The sequence below is a fragment of the Lasiodiplodia theobromae genome (assembly GCF_012971845.1).
Source record: "Lasiodiplodia theobromae strain AM2As chromosome Unknown scaffold_100, whole genome shotgun sequence".
NCBI classification, from domain to species: Eukaryota; Fungi; Ascomycota; class Dothideomycetes; order Botryosphaeriales; family Botryosphaeriaceae; genus Lasiodiplodia; species Lasiodiplodia theobromae.
The window spans coordinates 1-16,056 of NW_023336290.1; the positions used below are offsets into that span (position 1 = coordinate 1).

Genomic DNA, 16,056 nt, shown 5'->3' on the forward strand with positions numbered 1-16,056 from the left:
CCCCCCCTCCGTCCTTCGGAAGATTACGCTTACTCGATACACTAGACACACAAAACATCCGAGTGTCATAAGCGCGACTCCCGCACGAAACACATACTCAATGCTTCAACTCCCCCCTTGGAAAGAAACCAAGTCAAGAAAGAAAAGTAACGATGCCCAAAGTTTCGAGGCCAGCTATCACAAATCACAAATGTTCAAAGAAGAAAGAAAAGACTAGACCAATGCGATGAGTCGGGCGTGAGGAAGAGAGGGTTGGTGGGACAGCAGTGGGGGGAAAAAAGGGAGAAGCAGCCCTCGGAATCTTAGGGCTGCTGTACCATCTACTCGGCGCCAGCACTGCTGGTGGGTCAGCCCGCGCGCCAAGTGCCTCTGGCTTCCCGACTATCTCTGCAAGGGGGAAAAGTCAGTGGTGACACATCGCGGGGCAGTGTTTCTTCTTGGCACGGGCGGCTTGCTGTGTTGGGTTAGTGTGCGTCGCCGGAGGCATGCAAGCGATCCCAGCGCGACCCTCGACTGACACGGCAGCTTCGGCGTAAGCAAAGCATGGGAATACGTGAGCACGGGTCAGTCTAGTGCGATACTAGGGCTCCCTGAATTGACGAATTACACTAGTTGCAGTACAAGATTGCTTTTTCGTTGTTTCGCCTCGCGTTCCCCTGTGCGCAGCCCACCATGCCTACAAGTTGAAAAGGAAAGAATACGAGACAAAAGGACTGCAACCGGCAACCCGACGATCCATAACCGCACTGGCCCTAGGCGCACCGGATTTGATGCCAGCTTGGGCTGGCGAGTGTTCCCGTTGCGCATGTTTCCATTGACTAGCAGAGGCGCAATTGGGAGTGGGCATCTGCACGCGTCTAAGCAACCGGGGTGCAAAGAATTCCCAGGATTCCCTGTGAAGAAAAGTAGTTAGCCATGGGAGGGTCAGGCAAATGGAGCAGCAGAGACGTACGATGGACAGGGCGCAGCAAGCCGGAGTGCGGCCCAGGCTGGAGCAAGATTGCTTGAATCCCTCGACACTGGCAGTGTCGGTGGCTGGCATCATTAGCAAAGCGTCGTGGGGGAGGGTTTTTGCAAACATACGCGGGACGCAAGTCAAGTCAGCCAGTCCAATGGCATCGAGCTGACAGCACAGAGCGGTGGCCGTGGAAGAGGAGCAGACGGGAGCGTAGCCAGCGTAGGGCAGCGGCGGCTCGCTGTTCCAGCCGTTCAGGCCGTTGCCGTTGAGCCCGTTGAGCCCGTTGAAACCGTTGAAGTTGACCTGGCGGCGCTCGAGGTCATGGTCTGCCTCGGGAAGAGCGACGGCAGAGGCCAAGGCGGCGAGGGCGGCGATGGTGAAAAACTTCATTTTTGATGTCGGTGACGGGTGATTTTGCTTGGTGAAGCGAGTGAATGCTGAGCGACTGTGATGGTTGTCTGAGTGAGCGTGGAGTCTGGATGGGTGTCTGTGAAGCTGGATTTATACGCATGCTGCTGGACTCGGCGGCCCAACATTTCCGGTTGCAGCGGGCAATTTCTTACGATGATGATGGAGTGTTGGAGCATTCTCCATCATTTGCAGTGTCGTCGGCACGTACATGCCATCTCTTGAGGTGTTGGAGAAGGTCAACGAGCCGCAGAAGCTCGGGCGTGAAGGCGTCCGGGGCGGGAGACAGGGCAAGCCAGGGAGGGTGGGTACTGCATCCAGCAGCGCGGGCGCGTTCCCGAATGCAACAATGAGCGACGGGAATAACCAAGGGCGCGGCGGGAGATCGGATCGGGGCGAGCAGATAAATAGCCCCAGAAGGAAAGCCCCCGAGCATCCAATGCGCATCATCAACATGTTCGGAACACTGCGATGTCCGGAGGGCAGCCGACGGCAGAGCAGCAGCAGGAGAAGCCTTTCGTTTGTCGAGACGGGGCCCTTCTTGGGCGCCAGCTTCGTGGCGTGCGAGCGGTGCCGGAGCCGCAAGGTAACAGCTCACAGAAGGCTCTGGAAAGCATGACTGACTCAGAGGCCCAGGTCAGATGCAGCGGGCAGCGCTCGGGATGCGACCAATGCAAGGCCTCGTCGGAGCCTTGCAGCTATAGACAGCACCAGGCAGCAGCACGGCAGCAGCGCAAATCGCCGGCCGGGGCCGACAGCAGCACGCCCGAGAGCATCCCCACGCCGCTGGAGGCGGAGAAGGACGACGAGGCGGGCGAGGGGCTGGAACACGAGGGCGGCATGGTGGAGCAGGACCAGCAATGCTGCCTGGAGCTGTTGCTGGGGCTGCTGAACCAGCTGCAGACGACGTGCGAGACGGAGTGGACGGCGCATGGGCTGCTGGCGGCGCACCGCGAGGGCGTGCCGTGCTGCCAGGTGGCGCTGCAGTGTGCGCGGTGCGCGGGGCAGGGCGACATGGTGCTAATCATGGCCCTGGTGTGCGAGAAGCTGGCACGAATTCTGTCGCGTGCGGTGTGGACTCCACCGGTGCTAGCCCCCGTTTGGCTAGGGCCGTACCAGGTTGCGTCACCGCAGGAACTCCAGGCGGTTGAGACGGCGATGATGAGCGTGCAGCTGCAGGGATTGTGCGGGCTGATCAGGGGTGTGCGCGCGACCGCGCCGTGGGGAGCTGCTGCGGCACTGCTGGCGGCGTCTGAAGCGAAGACGGAAACGATTGCGTTGGACCTAGCGCTACGGCAATGACAGAGACACGGCGGGCTTGGCATGCGCGCTTATATCCACCTCACGTCTCACTCATCCCAATTTGAACCCTTGAATCCATTCACGCCCCTGCTAGTACTATTTAGAACCCTCCTTCATTACGGCTAGCTTGTTCTCTAGCATTTCCACTCGCTCGCTCAGCTGCGCCATTTCGCCTTTGCCCTCGGGCACCCCCGCCATGCAGCGCGTGTTGATCTTGGCGCGGATGCAGCGCGCGCAGCCCTTGCGCGTGTTTCCCTTGCGGTGCGCCTCGGCGCTGTACACCCGGCAGTCGCTGTACTGCTTCGCTCGGCAGTAGTCGCAGCGTGTCCGCGCCGCCTCGCCGTCGCTCGTCTCCATGATCCGCCCGATGTGCTCGAGCGTCTTGAGCCGTGTCGTGTGTTTGATGGCCGTCCATTCCTCGACGCTCACGCTCCACCACTGCCCTTGGGTGATGGGCCGGCGGTACCCTGGCTTCTCGGATCTGCTCTTCGGTCAGCCGGGACGGTGCGTACGAAGGGCTGCCTCACCCGCTGCGGGCCTCAGCCTCGCTCAGGAGTTGTTGCGCCGCTTGGTCGCTCATGTCTAGGAGATGGAGTTGAAGGTGGGAGCGTTGGCACCGGGAACACTCCCTGTTTAATATTTCTTGTCTTCCTGCTAGCTGACGGCACGCCGTTGTGCAACCCGCTTGGGTTCTGCATGCGGCTTCATGTGCTACACCCATGTACGAGCGGTAAAAAAAAAAAAAGGGACGTTATAGAGACTCGGATAATGACCTGCAAAATACGCATCCACACCTTCATAGCCCACCGCAAACGCGCTGCACCACGGAGAAAAACAAAGATACCTTCCGAACGCCGTACTACTCGCACAAACGACCGATGCCCATCTGGACCTTCGCAGCCACGGCCATCACGTGCGGCCACACCTCGGCCATCCGGAACGGCTTGTTGACGACGGAATCCTGAACACGTCAGCTGCTTGTGCATGCAATGCGCCGTGGAGACGTACCATTCCTGCTTCCAGCGCCTCGCGGGGGTCGCTGGTGCCTGTCACGCCGACGACGGGCACGCGGCCAGGCAGCTTGCTGCAGCGCTCCATCTGGCGGATGTTCTTGACGCACATCAGACCGTCCATGACGGGCATGTCCAGGTCGAGCAGCACGACCGACACGTCCATCTTGCGCAGCATGGCCAGCGCCTTGCGGCCGTCCTCGGCCAGCGACACGCGCACGCCGAGCTCGCGCAGCTGCTGGCCCAGCACGCGGCGCACGATGTGGTTGTCGTCGACGATCAGGCAGTGCAGCAGCCCCGCGGGCGGCAGCCAGCGGGTGGCGGGCGGGCGGGCGGCGGGCGGGCGCAGGGCGCGCACGTAGAAGTCGAAGCTGCTGCCGTGGCCCGGCACCGACGACACGCAGATCCGGCCGTGGTGGAGCTCGACCAGGCGGCGCGCGATATGCAGGCCCAGGCCGATGCCGTTGCCGGGCTGCGCGAAGCGGTGGAACAGGCGCTCCACCGCGTCGGGCGCCATGCCGCAGCCCGTGTCCTCAACCGAAAACTGCAGGAAGACGGCGTTATCGTCAGCGTCGGGCCTGGCTGCAGGGGCGCGTGGGGCGCGGTACGCAACGCCGTGGCGCGGCGCGAGCGGCGGGCGCGCGCTGCCCACCTGCAGCGCCACCGTCACCTGGCCGCCGCGCGGCGTCGCCTTGACGGCGTTCGCGGTGAGGTTGACGAGGATCTGGAGCAGCCGGCCCGAGTCGAGCAGCAGCCGGTCGGGCGCGTCGCCATGCACGCGCGTGCGCAGCTCGACGTCGGCGGCCTGCGTCTCGGGCGCGAACAGGCGCGCCAGCTGGGCCAGCAGCGCGTCGGGTTGGGCCTCGCCCAGGCGCAGCTCCAGCACGCGCGCGCCAAGCAGCGACAGCGTCAGCGCGTCGGCCGTGATGCGCCGCTGCTGCTCGGCACACAGCCGGATCGTGCTGCACGCATCGGCGAGCGCCTCCACCTGGACGTGCGTGGCGCGCGTGTCGGCCAGCTTCAGGACCGCCGTTTGGATCGTGTCGGCGGCGTGCAGCACGCAGCCGATCGTGTTCTTCAGCTCGTGCATCACCATGTCCGCCCGCTCCGCCTGCTCCGCCAGCCGCGCCGGCAGCTCCACCAGCCCCACGCACACGGCGCCCGCCGCCGTCTTCTTGCACGTGACGGCCACCCACGCCTCCCCGCCCCCGCGCCGCCGCACCCGCACCTCGACCGGCCCGCACGCCGGCCCTGTGCGCAGCCGCGCAAACTGCTTTTGCAGCAGCCCGCTGTGCTCCGTCACCACCGCCTCGCCGATGCGCCGCCCGCCTTCGAGGTCGACGCCCGCCCGCCCGGCGAGCCGCCGGAACGCGCCGTTGCACGCCTGCAGCGCCCCGGACGCCGCGTCGACGACGACGCACCCGCCCGCCGCCTCCTCGACTGTGTTGTCCAGCACCTGGTGGATCGCCACCAGCCCGCCGGCCAGCGGGATGCCGCGCCACCGCGCCCCGCTGAAGTCGAAGACGACGGTGCCGCCGCACCGCGCCGCTTGCAGCACCCGCCCGAACACGCTCGCCGCGTCGTCTTCGGCCAGGCTCAGGGCCTTGCTCGGATCGTCAAATCCGTCGGCGTAGGCCGGATTCATGTACCGCACGCGCCGTGGCGGGAGAGCGTCTATGATGAAAGTCGGCCGGTCGTCGGTGCGGAAGAGCTCAGTCAGGCTCTCCATGTTTGGGATGAGGAAAGAGAAGATCGGACGATGCCTGCGATCCCCGACTCCCCAGGTCCCGGCTGTTTAAATCGACGATCCCCGCGACAAAGGCCGCCCAAGTGTGCCAGTCGGATGCATATCTGTGCTCCCCCCCGGCCCCCTTCTGACCACCGCTCCCTCTTCACAGCCCCATTCCACCAGAAACTAAACATGTTTGCGATCCTCGTCGCCTTTCTCTCGACATCTCTCGCCTCAAACAACCATCCTACCGCCCCGAGTCCTACCCTCTTTGACCACGTCAGCTATCCTCCGCCATCCAGGTAATCATGTGGCTTTTCTCTTTGTGCTTTGCCTCGTACAAGATGAGTAGCGTTACATTCGCGACTGCTTCAGACAGCGGCAATCACCTGCGGCATCGCTGCGCATACCTCCACCGTCCCACGCTGGAAGCCTGTGCAAGTGTAATGTCTATATCATATACGTGCTTGTTTCAACTTTCACCGCCCAGCCGACGACATGCTGAGCATGCGGTCGTGTCTCCGGAACTTTTCACCTGTTCAAAGCAAGGATCGTTCCCGAGGACCCCTGTGTCATGCCCACCTCTCCCATATGCCGACTTCTTTGACTACACGTCCCACACAGCATTCATCTGCCCATTTCCGAACGCAGTGAAAACACATCGAACAGCGCCGGTGCGACAATGTGCGGCTTTTTTTTTCTTGGGAAATGGACTTGCATGCAGAAAGCTGATCGAAATAAATGATACTAGTATCGGAAGTATTGCGAAGAGCGGCCGTCCAAGTGATTTTAGTTCCTATGCAAGCACGACCCTCTCTGCTGTGCCTTTGTCGGCCTGTAACGTCCGCTCTAAGCCGCAGCTGTTGTGTCACTCATTCTGCGTCGGTCATCTGAGTGTTTCCTCCGCGTCCTCGGCTTAAAAATAACAAGGCAGCTTCAGGCAAACACACCTTGTAGCGACATGTCTCATTTCGGCGGGTGGGGTTTTTTCTTTTTCTTTTTTAGCAGCTGCATATGCACGCCCAATCTTACTCCGCGCTCGGGAGGCACCTCGCTGTGTGCGTTAGCGTATGACGAAAGGGCGGGGGCCGAAGGAAGCAGGATTTCGTACAATTATCTCTGCCGTGTAGCCATTTTTTCCTTCACAAAGTTCGTTGGCATAAATCCTGAGTTGCGCGAATGCGATTTAGGCTTGTCTTGGATGGGAGGGGGACAGGTATTGGCATGCCGCACAACGAGTGCGAGACACGACTATCACCTTACCAAACACATGGAAATTTTCCTTCAGAAAGACGCATAGACAGGAGGGTGGGGTGGTCAATGACAGTAGAGCCAGTTTGTCGCAGGTTGAAACAAGCCATATAAGTCAGTATTACCATCAGCACAAGTAAGGCTCCCGCCCTGGTAAGGACAGTTGACTGTCGATATCTCCTCCTTTGCCCTCTTCTTATTCCTTTTTCTCTTCTTTCCCTGGCCATCCTTTCTAATTCTAGCAGAGAGCACAACAGGAGCGCTTCAGGGAGTGCTTGACCCTGCACGCCACGGCTTCATTTTATGCTTTGTTTCTATGGTGGGGAATTTCTGCCCTACCATGCCGCAGGGATCCCAGTGCTTTCTGTTGGAAACCAGGAAAAATGGTCGCCTTTCGATCCTGCTCGACATTCAGATGGACGGAATCGACCGGGATGCTGAAAGAATGCGCGCACCTCAGGTAGTCATTGCCCGGTCGAATAATGGCAACATATGCGTCGTTTGCTCGGTCCATGTGCTGCAAGACCCTCTGCACGACCATTTGGTCCCCGGCTGTCCCAGGAATTGGCCCGAAACTGTGGCAGTAGCCTCGCCGGGGGGTTTTCAAGGTCGTGATGGCCTAACACATGATCACAGCCCGCCGCCGTCTCCGAAATCCATGGACAGCGGTTGGGCCGGATCATACCATCAACGCCCGTCCCGCTGCCTCACGGCAAGCCCCGAAGAGAGCGGCCACGCCGCTACAGTCAACCATGGCAGCCCTGAAACTGCTTCCCGCATCGGTTCTGCTTCTCCACCAGGGCTAATGCCGGTGAGCACTTCTCACCTTACACCGGCATCTCCCTGCGGCGGATCATTATCCTGCCCCCGTCTTCGCCGTATCCACTCTCATCAGGACCTCCGTCGCACTCTCGGAATCTTCTCTGCTCGGGGCTTACCTAACCACAGCATTGACTGGGAAGGAAAGGATTTCCACACGTTCGAGGAAGGCACGCGGCAACGGGCGGCGCTAGAGATGACTGGAAAAGGACGAGAAGATATCACCTCGGGTACTACACCAGCCATCGTCAGCAGTAGAAACAACCACGCCAATTACCATCATCGCCAGCAGCAGCAGCAGCAGCACCGCCACGTGGTACAGCCCGACGAGAAGCGATCTCTTCCCCCTTCTCCCCCTGATCCCGGCTCACCATCCTCCTCCTCCTCCTCCTCCTGCTCCTCCTCCTCATCGTCGTCGCCGTCGCCAATCGTTGTTTTACGCGTGTCAGGCAAGCCCTTCCGGCTCCTTCCCGGATCCGGAATGCCCACGCTGACCCACCTGGATCGCGCCATTCCGGCCGACGATCCTCGCATCGATCCGCATCACGAGCTCCACGACCAGCTCGCATGGGTTTCGTGCGTGTGGGACGGATGCTTGGTCCATGCACCGCAGAAGCTGCGCGCCCGGTGGATGCCGGGCCGACCGGGGGGCGTGTTGGTGCCCGAGGAGGAGGAGGAAGAGGCGGGCGGGGAGGATGCCGGCGGCTACCCCCCACTCACTACTGCTGCTATTTCCCTTGGCGTCATCGAGGATCACCAGATTGGCGATCATTGGACCGTGCGTGCTTATGCAGAGAATATGCTGGAAGTCATTGTTCCGGAGAGTCCCGAGAGAGAGAGAGTTGCGATTTTTAATGTCGAGAGAAAACAAAGTTCTTGAACCTTTTTCCTTATATGAAAACTTTCTTTGTCTTTTGGCTGTAGTCGACCCGCCTTTTTTTCTTTTCCCTGTTTTGAGCCCTCTTCGATGTTAAGCTTTCATTGGCTTTTCGACGCAGTGCCCGATGCTTTCTTGTACACAGACTGTGGGGACTGAGCAATAGGAGCCTTCGCAGACCCAGTTATCTCTAAATCAAATGAATCTGGTCTATGCAGTTCTTGAGGACGGAGTTTGTGACGAGATCGATTGAATAATGCAAATGAATTGAATTGAATATTGATGGAGCAATAATACGGGTCTATATACAGCAAATAACTGGAATAATGTCATAAAGTCTAATAAAAAAAAATGCCGATTTGGTGAGGAGAGGTACGAGATGTCTACGCTGGTATTGAAAAAAAAGCAATGAAACGCAGCAAAACACCCAGCAATGACAATGGGTAGTGATGAGGTTGGACAATAACCCTCCTGAAAAAAGAAAGCCCTCTATTTCGCCGTAGAACAAGAAATCATTGAAAGTCTATCGAGGGAGGACGCTCGGCGGCTACAAAGCGTTGACAATTACTCATCATAGTTCACGCCCTGTTGTTTTGCCAGGCCCAACCGAGGCGGAGTGGTGCTTCGGTCGAAGACAACGAACTGCGACTTGATGAAGATATCGCCGAAGATTGAAAATGGGATGTCGTCGCTCTGCTGCAAGCCTCCGAAGCACGCCGAGCCGCCAGCCGGGGCGAAGTTAAGGAAGCTGCCCGGCACAGTATGAGCCTGTCCGCCAATCTGCAAGTGGAGGGCTGGCAGGTCGGCGTCGCAAGAGAACGTCCAGCCGCCATTGTCGGCATTGAATGAGGCGCCCGTCACGTTGGCGTAGTAGGAGCGCGCGATGTCGGACGGTAGGACGAGCAAAGTCGTGCCCGTATCCATGATTCCGCTGAATTGCTTGGACGTGCTGGAGCCGCTCCCAACAGCATAAGCAGTCGTCTCGAATGACCAGAAGCCATCGGAGGAATCCACATCGACGTACGTTATGGGGTCGACGTATTCGGTCTTGTTGAGGTAGCCAAACGTGTACGTTCCGGAGGCGTTCTTCTTCAGATTGGCCGTGAAGAGCGGCTGAGGTAGACTCGGGGCAATGGCGCTGAACAAAGAGTATTGCTTGCTTGGCTTGATTGTGTTGAGCTGGTCAAAGCCAAGCCCGAGTAAACCATCCTGCCCACCGCTGACGAATGATGCAGATGCGTTTTCGGCTGCTTCGACGTATTGGTTTTGGAAAGTTAATCCGCCAAGCGTGACGCTGTCTGAATAGACAATGCCGCTTGCAGAGCTGCCGTCGAGGTAGGTGATTGCCCAAGTCGAATTTGCAATAGGGTTTCCTGAAGGATGGTACAGCTGGTGGTTTGCAGTTTGGTCTTCCGGCTGAAGTGTAGAGAAAGACCAGCTTTCAAGTCGAGTAAGTTAGCAAAATTTAGTGGGAGAGGGGACCGTCGCCGCCTTGTGAGAGCACTTACAGGTCAGATGATCCACTGTCAAAGTCGAGGTATACTTGACTCGAGCCGAGGGTTACTGGGCACTTGTAGGCCACATCATAGACATTCTGAGATAGGGCGGGAACAGAGCCAGAAGAAGCATCATCGGAACCGAGCTGCACAGCTCGAGATACAGCCCTCTGAACATATTCTGGTGCCTGGAATCCTCTCTTTGTATAAACAGCTGCCAAAGCAGCTGGCCCGTTTCGTGATGAAGTTCCGTAAGGCACTTGATTTATCCTGAATCCTTCGTTGGTGGGCCTCGAGAGAACAGCACCATCGCATTCAGTCAGGAAGGAGGAAGAGAGCAGTGCAAAAAGGAGACCTTTGATGACAGCCGTACGCTTCATGGTCAAAATCGATAAGAAAAAAATGATGTCCTGGAGGGTGCTGTTGCTGATGTTTCTGTGCTGCGCTTGAACAACTGAGATGGTGATGATGAGAAGCATACCAGGCTGGTGGTAAGATGTTTATATACACGAACTGACGCTTCGATGCATTATTGAGAAGACTGAAAGATTGGTATTATGCTAGAAGAGCGATGCACCGTAGTATCCACAAAGATTGAAAATGTTACCATATCGTAGATCCATTATCCAGAACTGTCGGCCCGGTATGTCCGAAGGTAGAGGGTCTTTGCCATGCTACCGTTGTCACGCGGCTTACCATCCGGCTGGTACTGGCACCAAATATCCGGGTGTACCGATATTGAGGGAAGGAATCGCGCTCAAGAACCAAAGGCAGAGCCTCCCGGACACTTGGTGACCAATTGTGCTACCTTGAAATCCCAGTAACAGCTACGGGAGTGTGCGCCACGGTTCGTGATTAGCTATTCAGGCGGAAGCTTTCATGAGAAGGTCATTTTCTTGGGGTCCCACCTGCGGTTCTGGAACCAGGGGCGTACCGAATTAGTCGTGATAGCGAATAGGTTCAATCAGAATCCTTGTTGACATTGCTTTGATTGGAATTTCTCTGACGTTACAGAGTGTCCCATAGGGCTATTGCAGACCGTTTATACGTCTATACTCCGATTGAAGTCATCATTCATGTAAAAGAATATACTACAATCATTTCAGCCAGCCCGGCGGCTTTGATGCTCCGAGCTTGAATCATACCAGGAAATTGAATTAGAGTGCTAAGTATGATGTCGACCAACCAAATTATCACGTCGACGATGATGGGCACGACGGATAAACCGGGACTTGAATATTTTTTTGAGAACTTCCTAACACCCCATTGAGCTAAATTCCTCCGAGTTTCATGTGAGCTAGCAAGCGAATTGAAAGAACCATGGACTAACCACACGAATTAGACCATTTCCGTCACTGTCTTCTTAGACACAAGTCCTACAATTGCGGACCCCATGGATCCAGGGAACAAACAGCATAGCTTCTAGAAGCTTCATCATACCTAGAGTAGGATTCTGGTACGGATGACCCTGCAACGTAACGAGGTTACAGTATGCCAGGCCAGGTCACGTTCCGATACTGTGGATATACAAACCAAGTTCAAAGAACCTAGGCGGATGCGTGAGGCAGTGCTCAGATTTAGTGTGGGGTTAGCCGTTGTATACGACACCGATTACTATGAGCCATACGCTATTAGCACGAAATGACGACGTATATACCTTTGTCCAAAGGTTCAGGATCTCAATTTTCATGCGTACACCTCGGACGAACATGGAAAATTCTAGTCTACTCCAGTGATATCAAGCAGGCCGGCAGAATTGGAGACTGGTGAATGAGCTTTTGGCCTCTGAAAATGTTACAGGAATAAACGGTTCTACTACTTCAAAGCTAGCGAAGCATTGGCGGGAAGTATTGTTAGATCTACTGCTGCAGCGCTCTCCATGTTTCATGGTACACAGATACCAACCCGGAAGCCTGATTTTTTGTTCCTGTTCGCCACGCTTCATTACGGTTTACCAGCAGCCAGGTGTCTAAAATTTGGCTGATCCTAACACAGCTGACCTGCGGGTGCGCTCGCCTTGCGTCGGCATAGAAACGTGACCCGAGCCAGGGCTTCCCAATTTAGAAAATGTCCGAAAGGGATGAAATCAAATTGCACTGGGACAAGTGCAAGTCCAAAGCGGACCGTGCTTCCCTTTCTGTAAGTCGGACTTCCCGAACCGGGTCCCCATATTCGTCTCCCTTGCTAGTATTACGTAGACGTGCGCCGTCCCCGAGCCGTAGTCGATACCCATGACGTTTCCATGCCGACCACGAGCATTCAGATGAAGGGCAGTTTGCTTGAGGGGATTGAAGAGCATTGAGTAATCATTACCTCAAAGACAAGACGGTCGGAGGGTAGGCCAAGTTGCTCGTTGCTGTGCCATTCAGATGAGAGAAATGTAATTTTCGTCCTGCCTGTGTACCGCATGATTCCTCCACGTTTCACTCAACAAGCAGATTATCCTGTTCTGCAAATTTGTATCAGCTCCAGTCTTATGCGCATGGATGGCTCATAGCCTCAGTCCTTCTGTGTGGGGTTGAACACTGCTGCTGCGCCCAAATCTAAATGGGAAACATCTTGATCTTCATCTAGCTCCTGCAATACGCCTTCAGCCATGCAAGCAAGTGGGTCTAGTCCAATTCCGCGCATGACGTTCGTTTTCTCACAAGCTTGGATTGAAATACCCTGCCTCACTTCTTCCAATGCAACCCCTTCCAGTTCGGTGCTTCGAAAATGTTGATTTTGTGGAGTCACTCGAATGTGAACCGGACGCAGTTGTGGTGTCGCGGGGATGGAACGCCAGCTACTGTTGTGATGTCTGTCATTCCAATCTTCTCCCCACAACCCGGCTCCTGACGATGCGCGTCCTCGGATAGCAGTTAAGCTCTGGCGTAGCAGTCGAACCTCAGAAGTAGGAATCGAGGCTCGAGAGCCTATGGGAATTGTTCGTATTGATACTGCGTGGAGTCTACCATTGCGATCCGCTCTGGACGACATTTGGCTATGGAGGTCACTAATATTGCTCTGACAATTCTAATACAGATATCTGGTCAATAGGAGTGGCTAGAATACAGTCGTCCAGGGGAGTTTTCTTACGGAAATATCAGCTTCGCGATTGCAACTCACATACACACGTAGGAAGAAAGAAGTTCACTACCAAACCCGGAAGGTTGAAGTTGAGATATACGCGTAGAAAGATCAGTCTGCCATGTGCTAAATACAAGGTATATGAATGTTTGGTATCTGAGATAAAGTTTCATGTGAGTACATTTTAGGCGCATTCTCGACTAATGCAGGTTTGCATGATGTTAATGCAGTGTCTCAAGCATGAAATACCTAAGCGGATATGGGCATAAGTACGACAGTCAACTGGTCCATAATAAGCAGGTATGAAGAACCAATTTTCCGATTTCAAGCAGTTTGTTACGCACTTGCGCAAACCTCACATCACTTGGTGCAAGATAATGCTTAGCTCCCTACCATTGGGTTGGGGCGCCGAAAGGACCGGCCTGGAGTCAAAATCAGCCCAAGCGTGCTGTTAGCGAATATGTAGATATACCTTCGGACGTGGTTACAAACAAGTGATCGATAGCCTGCAAAAAAATGGCTGCCGTGGACTTTGGAGGGTGCTCGTGAACTGGATAATGCCTCTAGCTGGGTACGAGACACGTTGGCCGTCTTCTCGACATTATTTTCGTTGAAACTACAGTGTATGACAGCACGATCTCAAGGTATGCCGAGTGCCGATTAGGCGCGATATAACATGCCTGTTCATATATTGATCAGAGCAGTTTGGTGACTGCTTTGTGTTGACTGCAGAATTGTGCAACTGTTTCGTGTGGTTCAGCTCATGAAAGCATGAAGAGAATCTCCTTTTGTACAACGGATTTTACCAACAAGGAAAATTCCTGCACTGTTTTAGCAAGCTGTATATGCAAAAAGCATCTCGATAACGCCCTGAGACGGCGCTACGACCAGAAAGCAAGGGTCGTGAAATTAAAACTCCTCGCGGCGCCGGGTGCTGTCCTAAAGCGGTATGTTCCCGGAACTGATCCCTATATAGGGACGTTTTCAGCAGAGTATATTGCGTGCTACGGAACATGAGAAATGAGTCCTCATAACTATGAATACTCTTATTCTAGTGAGGATAAATGCTCATCCACCATCCCATCTCGTTACATCACTTCAGGAGGCATCTGCAGAGCTTCTTTATGTGTTTGAGAATCCAGATCCTACTGTCGACCGCACTCGACTGTTGCGGAAGATCCTCGCGACTGCACAAGCCATTCGAGAACTAGAGCATCCCCATGAGTACGCACCAAGCCAGAGATGGGAGATTTGTCATTACTTGTCGATGTGGGCTCCGGCGCTGGTATCCAGCCACTCGTGAGTATTGCAATGTGTCAAACAGTTTGTGAAATGTATCCCCACTGATGACGCGTATTGTAGGCCTGATAGGTTGCGGCGTGAAGCTCTGAAAGTTCGAAACACAATTCAGAGACTGATCCCGATAGTGGAGTCGTTAATTCAGTGCGTTCCCAGAAAAAGGTGTATACATCCTTCGTACTCACTATTGATGGTAGAAGGATGGGCTGAGGTGCTATTGAGATTTACAAGCTTGCACTGTGAACAATTGGCGGTATACACGAGCACGCCTGGCCTGCGTTTGAAGATCCAGATGACAATCCCAATATTGGAGAATAATAGTTATACCTCTGAATCGCACTATCTTCGCTCGTTCTACTACAATATAGTAGATTAAATATCTCTCGGTGTATCTGTTATTGAGATGTGAGAGAAGCATATCATGAACCAATGGCATTATAGTACACTATTGGGTTTGGATTTCGAGATGTAAATTTTGAGTTTGCATTCTAGAGATTTGGTTGCAGCCTACGAACTAATCCAAAAAAACATTCCCAGCAGGGCCTGACTGTTAGCCACGACATTAACATACTTACTTAACCCCTAAGGGAGATGTTCCGAAGTGGATCAATAAACCGGGAGTACGTAAGATTCCAGAGGGTTCCGGAATGGTGGTCAAGAAGGCATGTACATTTGCAACGTTCTGGATTAGTTGGCACCGCAATGGCCGGCGCTGCCTCAAAAATGTTCAGGGAATCAAAACATCGTTACTGTTGACCTGGAATGTCTTCAGAATAGCACCGACGACCGCAACTTATAAATTAATTCGGGACCCTTTGCCTGTGTCCGTTTTCCACAGAACCATATTCCAACATGCTGTTGATCTCGTTCCTTCTCGGCTCTTTGAGTCAGGCCATTACCATTGCGGCGTTGTCTTTAGCGCATGCGGAGATTGCTGGGCACGAAATTTCTGGAGTCTCACAGGGTGCTTTCAGACTGCAACTCCGGAAACTCAGCCCTGCCAAATCATGTGGCCGTGCCCATGGACCTCAACAATACCTCGGACGAGACGATTTCAGCACCGACGATGTCAATAATGCCGTTTTTTGGCACCTTCAAGAAGGTCAACTGACCTTACCGGACCAAGCCCCCAAGGCGCCTCCCCAAGAACACCAAAATGGAGGCTTGGCATCATATGGATCGCTTTCACGAGTCGTACAATGGTTTCGTTTCAAGATTGAGGGAGGGGTATTGCTGATCACGGGGAACCCTATAGAGCCAGAGGCGCCCATATTCTGCCTCTATCCGCATAACGGCAGGGTAACGATCATTCCCAGGAATCGTAGGGACGAGGATGACTGTCGACCTGTTGAACTTACAGTAGTTGATGGGCAACACCCTGCTCCATCTCCAAGCGAATCTCCCCCCATGGCCGTCTCAATCTCACCTCCAGGCCCATTGGCTCACGGATTTCCATTCTCTTTTCCAAGCCTGAGTACCTACGACGCTCAGAAGCCTTCATCTATCCCAGATCATCCTCTAAGCCGCCCTTCCACTCCAAACCAGTTCCAATTTTCTTCTTCAGCTCCAGTTCCAGCTCTGCATCCTGAGGGATCTTATTCATCCCCAGTACCAAGCTCGAGTTTCTTCACCTCATACATCTATACCTCACCAAAGTTTTGGGGAATTCCTAACCAGTACCATCCATCGCATTCAACACCTCCAACATTATTCACGTTCACGGAATCGCCGGTCTTCCACCCTGGCCCTTCGCTCTCAATCTCGCCGGATCTCCACTCGGACCCTTCGCTCTCAATCTCGCCGGTCTTCCACCCTGGCCCTTCGCTCTCAATCTCGCC

The 16,056-nt window shown here is 54.9% G+C and overlaps 6 protein-coding genes across 6 annotated transcripts; 2 read left to right on the forward strand and 4 right to left on the reverse strand.

The window, feature by feature from the left end:
* Nucleotides 1-857: 857 nt before the first annotated feature.
* LTHEOB_13017 (Fungal hydrophobin) lies at nucleotides 858-1,348 on the reverse strand (the record flags this gene model as incomplete). Its single annotated transcript, XM_035509949.1, has 3 exons — nucleotides 858-893; nucleotides 953-1,035; nucleotides 1,084-1,348. The coding sequence occupies 3 exons, from the start codon at nucleotides 1,346-1,348 to the stop codon at nucleotides 858-860; spliced, it is 384 nt and encodes a 127-aa protein (XP_035375535.1).
* A 457-nt stretch (nucleotides 1,349-1,805) lies between these two features.
* On the forward strand, nucleotides 1,806-2,668 carry LTHEOB_13018 (uncharacterized protein; the record flags this gene model as incomplete). The annotated part of the gene is made up of 3 exons (XM_035509950.1): nucleotides 1,806-1,952; nucleotides 2,003-2,354; nucleotides 2,475-2,668. The coding sequence occupies 3 exons, from the start codon at nucleotides 1,806-1,808 to the stop codon at nucleotides 2,666-2,668; spliced, it is 693 nt and encodes a 230-aa protein (XP_035375536.1).
* A 96-nt stretch (nucleotides 2,669-2,764) lies between these two features.
* On the reverse strand, nucleotides 2,765-3,248 carry LTHEOB_13019 (Sh3 domain-containing protein; the record flags this gene model as incomplete). Its single annotated transcript, XM_035509951.1, has 2 exons — nucleotides 2,765-3,149; nucleotides 3,196-3,248. 2 exons carry the CDS (start codon nucleotides 3,246-3,248, stop codon nucleotides 2,765-2,767), a joined length of 438 nt encoding a protein of 145 aa, XP_035375537.1.
* A 279-nt stretch (nucleotides 3,249-3,527) lies between these two features.
* On the reverse strand, nucleotides 3,528-5,407 carry LTHEOB_13020 (Histidine kinase-group xi protein; the record flags this gene model as incomplete). The annotated part of the gene is made up of 7 exons (XM_035509953.1): nucleotides 3,528-3,629; nucleotides 3,677-4,222; nucleotides 4,331-4,615; nucleotides 4,667-4,849; nucleotides 4,907-5,062; nucleotides 5,135-5,189; nucleotides 5,247-5,407. 7 exons carry the CDS (start codon nucleotides 5,405-5,407, stop codon nucleotides 3,528-3,530), a joined length of 1,488 nt encoding a protein of 495 aa, XP_035375538.1.
* A 1,909-nt stretch (nucleotides 5,408-7,316) lies between these two features.
* LTHEOB_13021 (uncharacterized protein) lies at nucleotides 7,317-8,357 on the forward strand (the record flags this gene model as incomplete). Its single annotated transcript, XM_035509954.1, has 2 exons — nucleotides 7,317-7,469; nucleotides 7,554-8,357. 2 exons carry the CDS (start codon nucleotides 7,317-7,319, stop codon nucleotides 8,355-8,357), a joined length of 957 nt encoding a protein of 318 aa, XP_035375539.1.
* A 561-nt stretch (nucleotides 8,358-8,918) lies between these two features.
* LTHEOB_13022 (Peptidase A1) lies at nucleotides 8,919-10,329 on the reverse strand (the record flags this gene model as incomplete). Its single annotated transcript, XM_035509955.1, has 2 exons — nucleotides 8,919-9,792; nucleotides 9,863-10,329. The coding sequence occupies 2 exons, from the start codon at nucleotides 10,327-10,329 to the stop codon at nucleotides 8,919-8,921; spliced, it is 1,341 nt and encodes a 446-aa protein (XP_035375540.1).
* Between the last annotated feature and the right edge of the window lie 5,727 nt (nucleotides 10,330-16,056).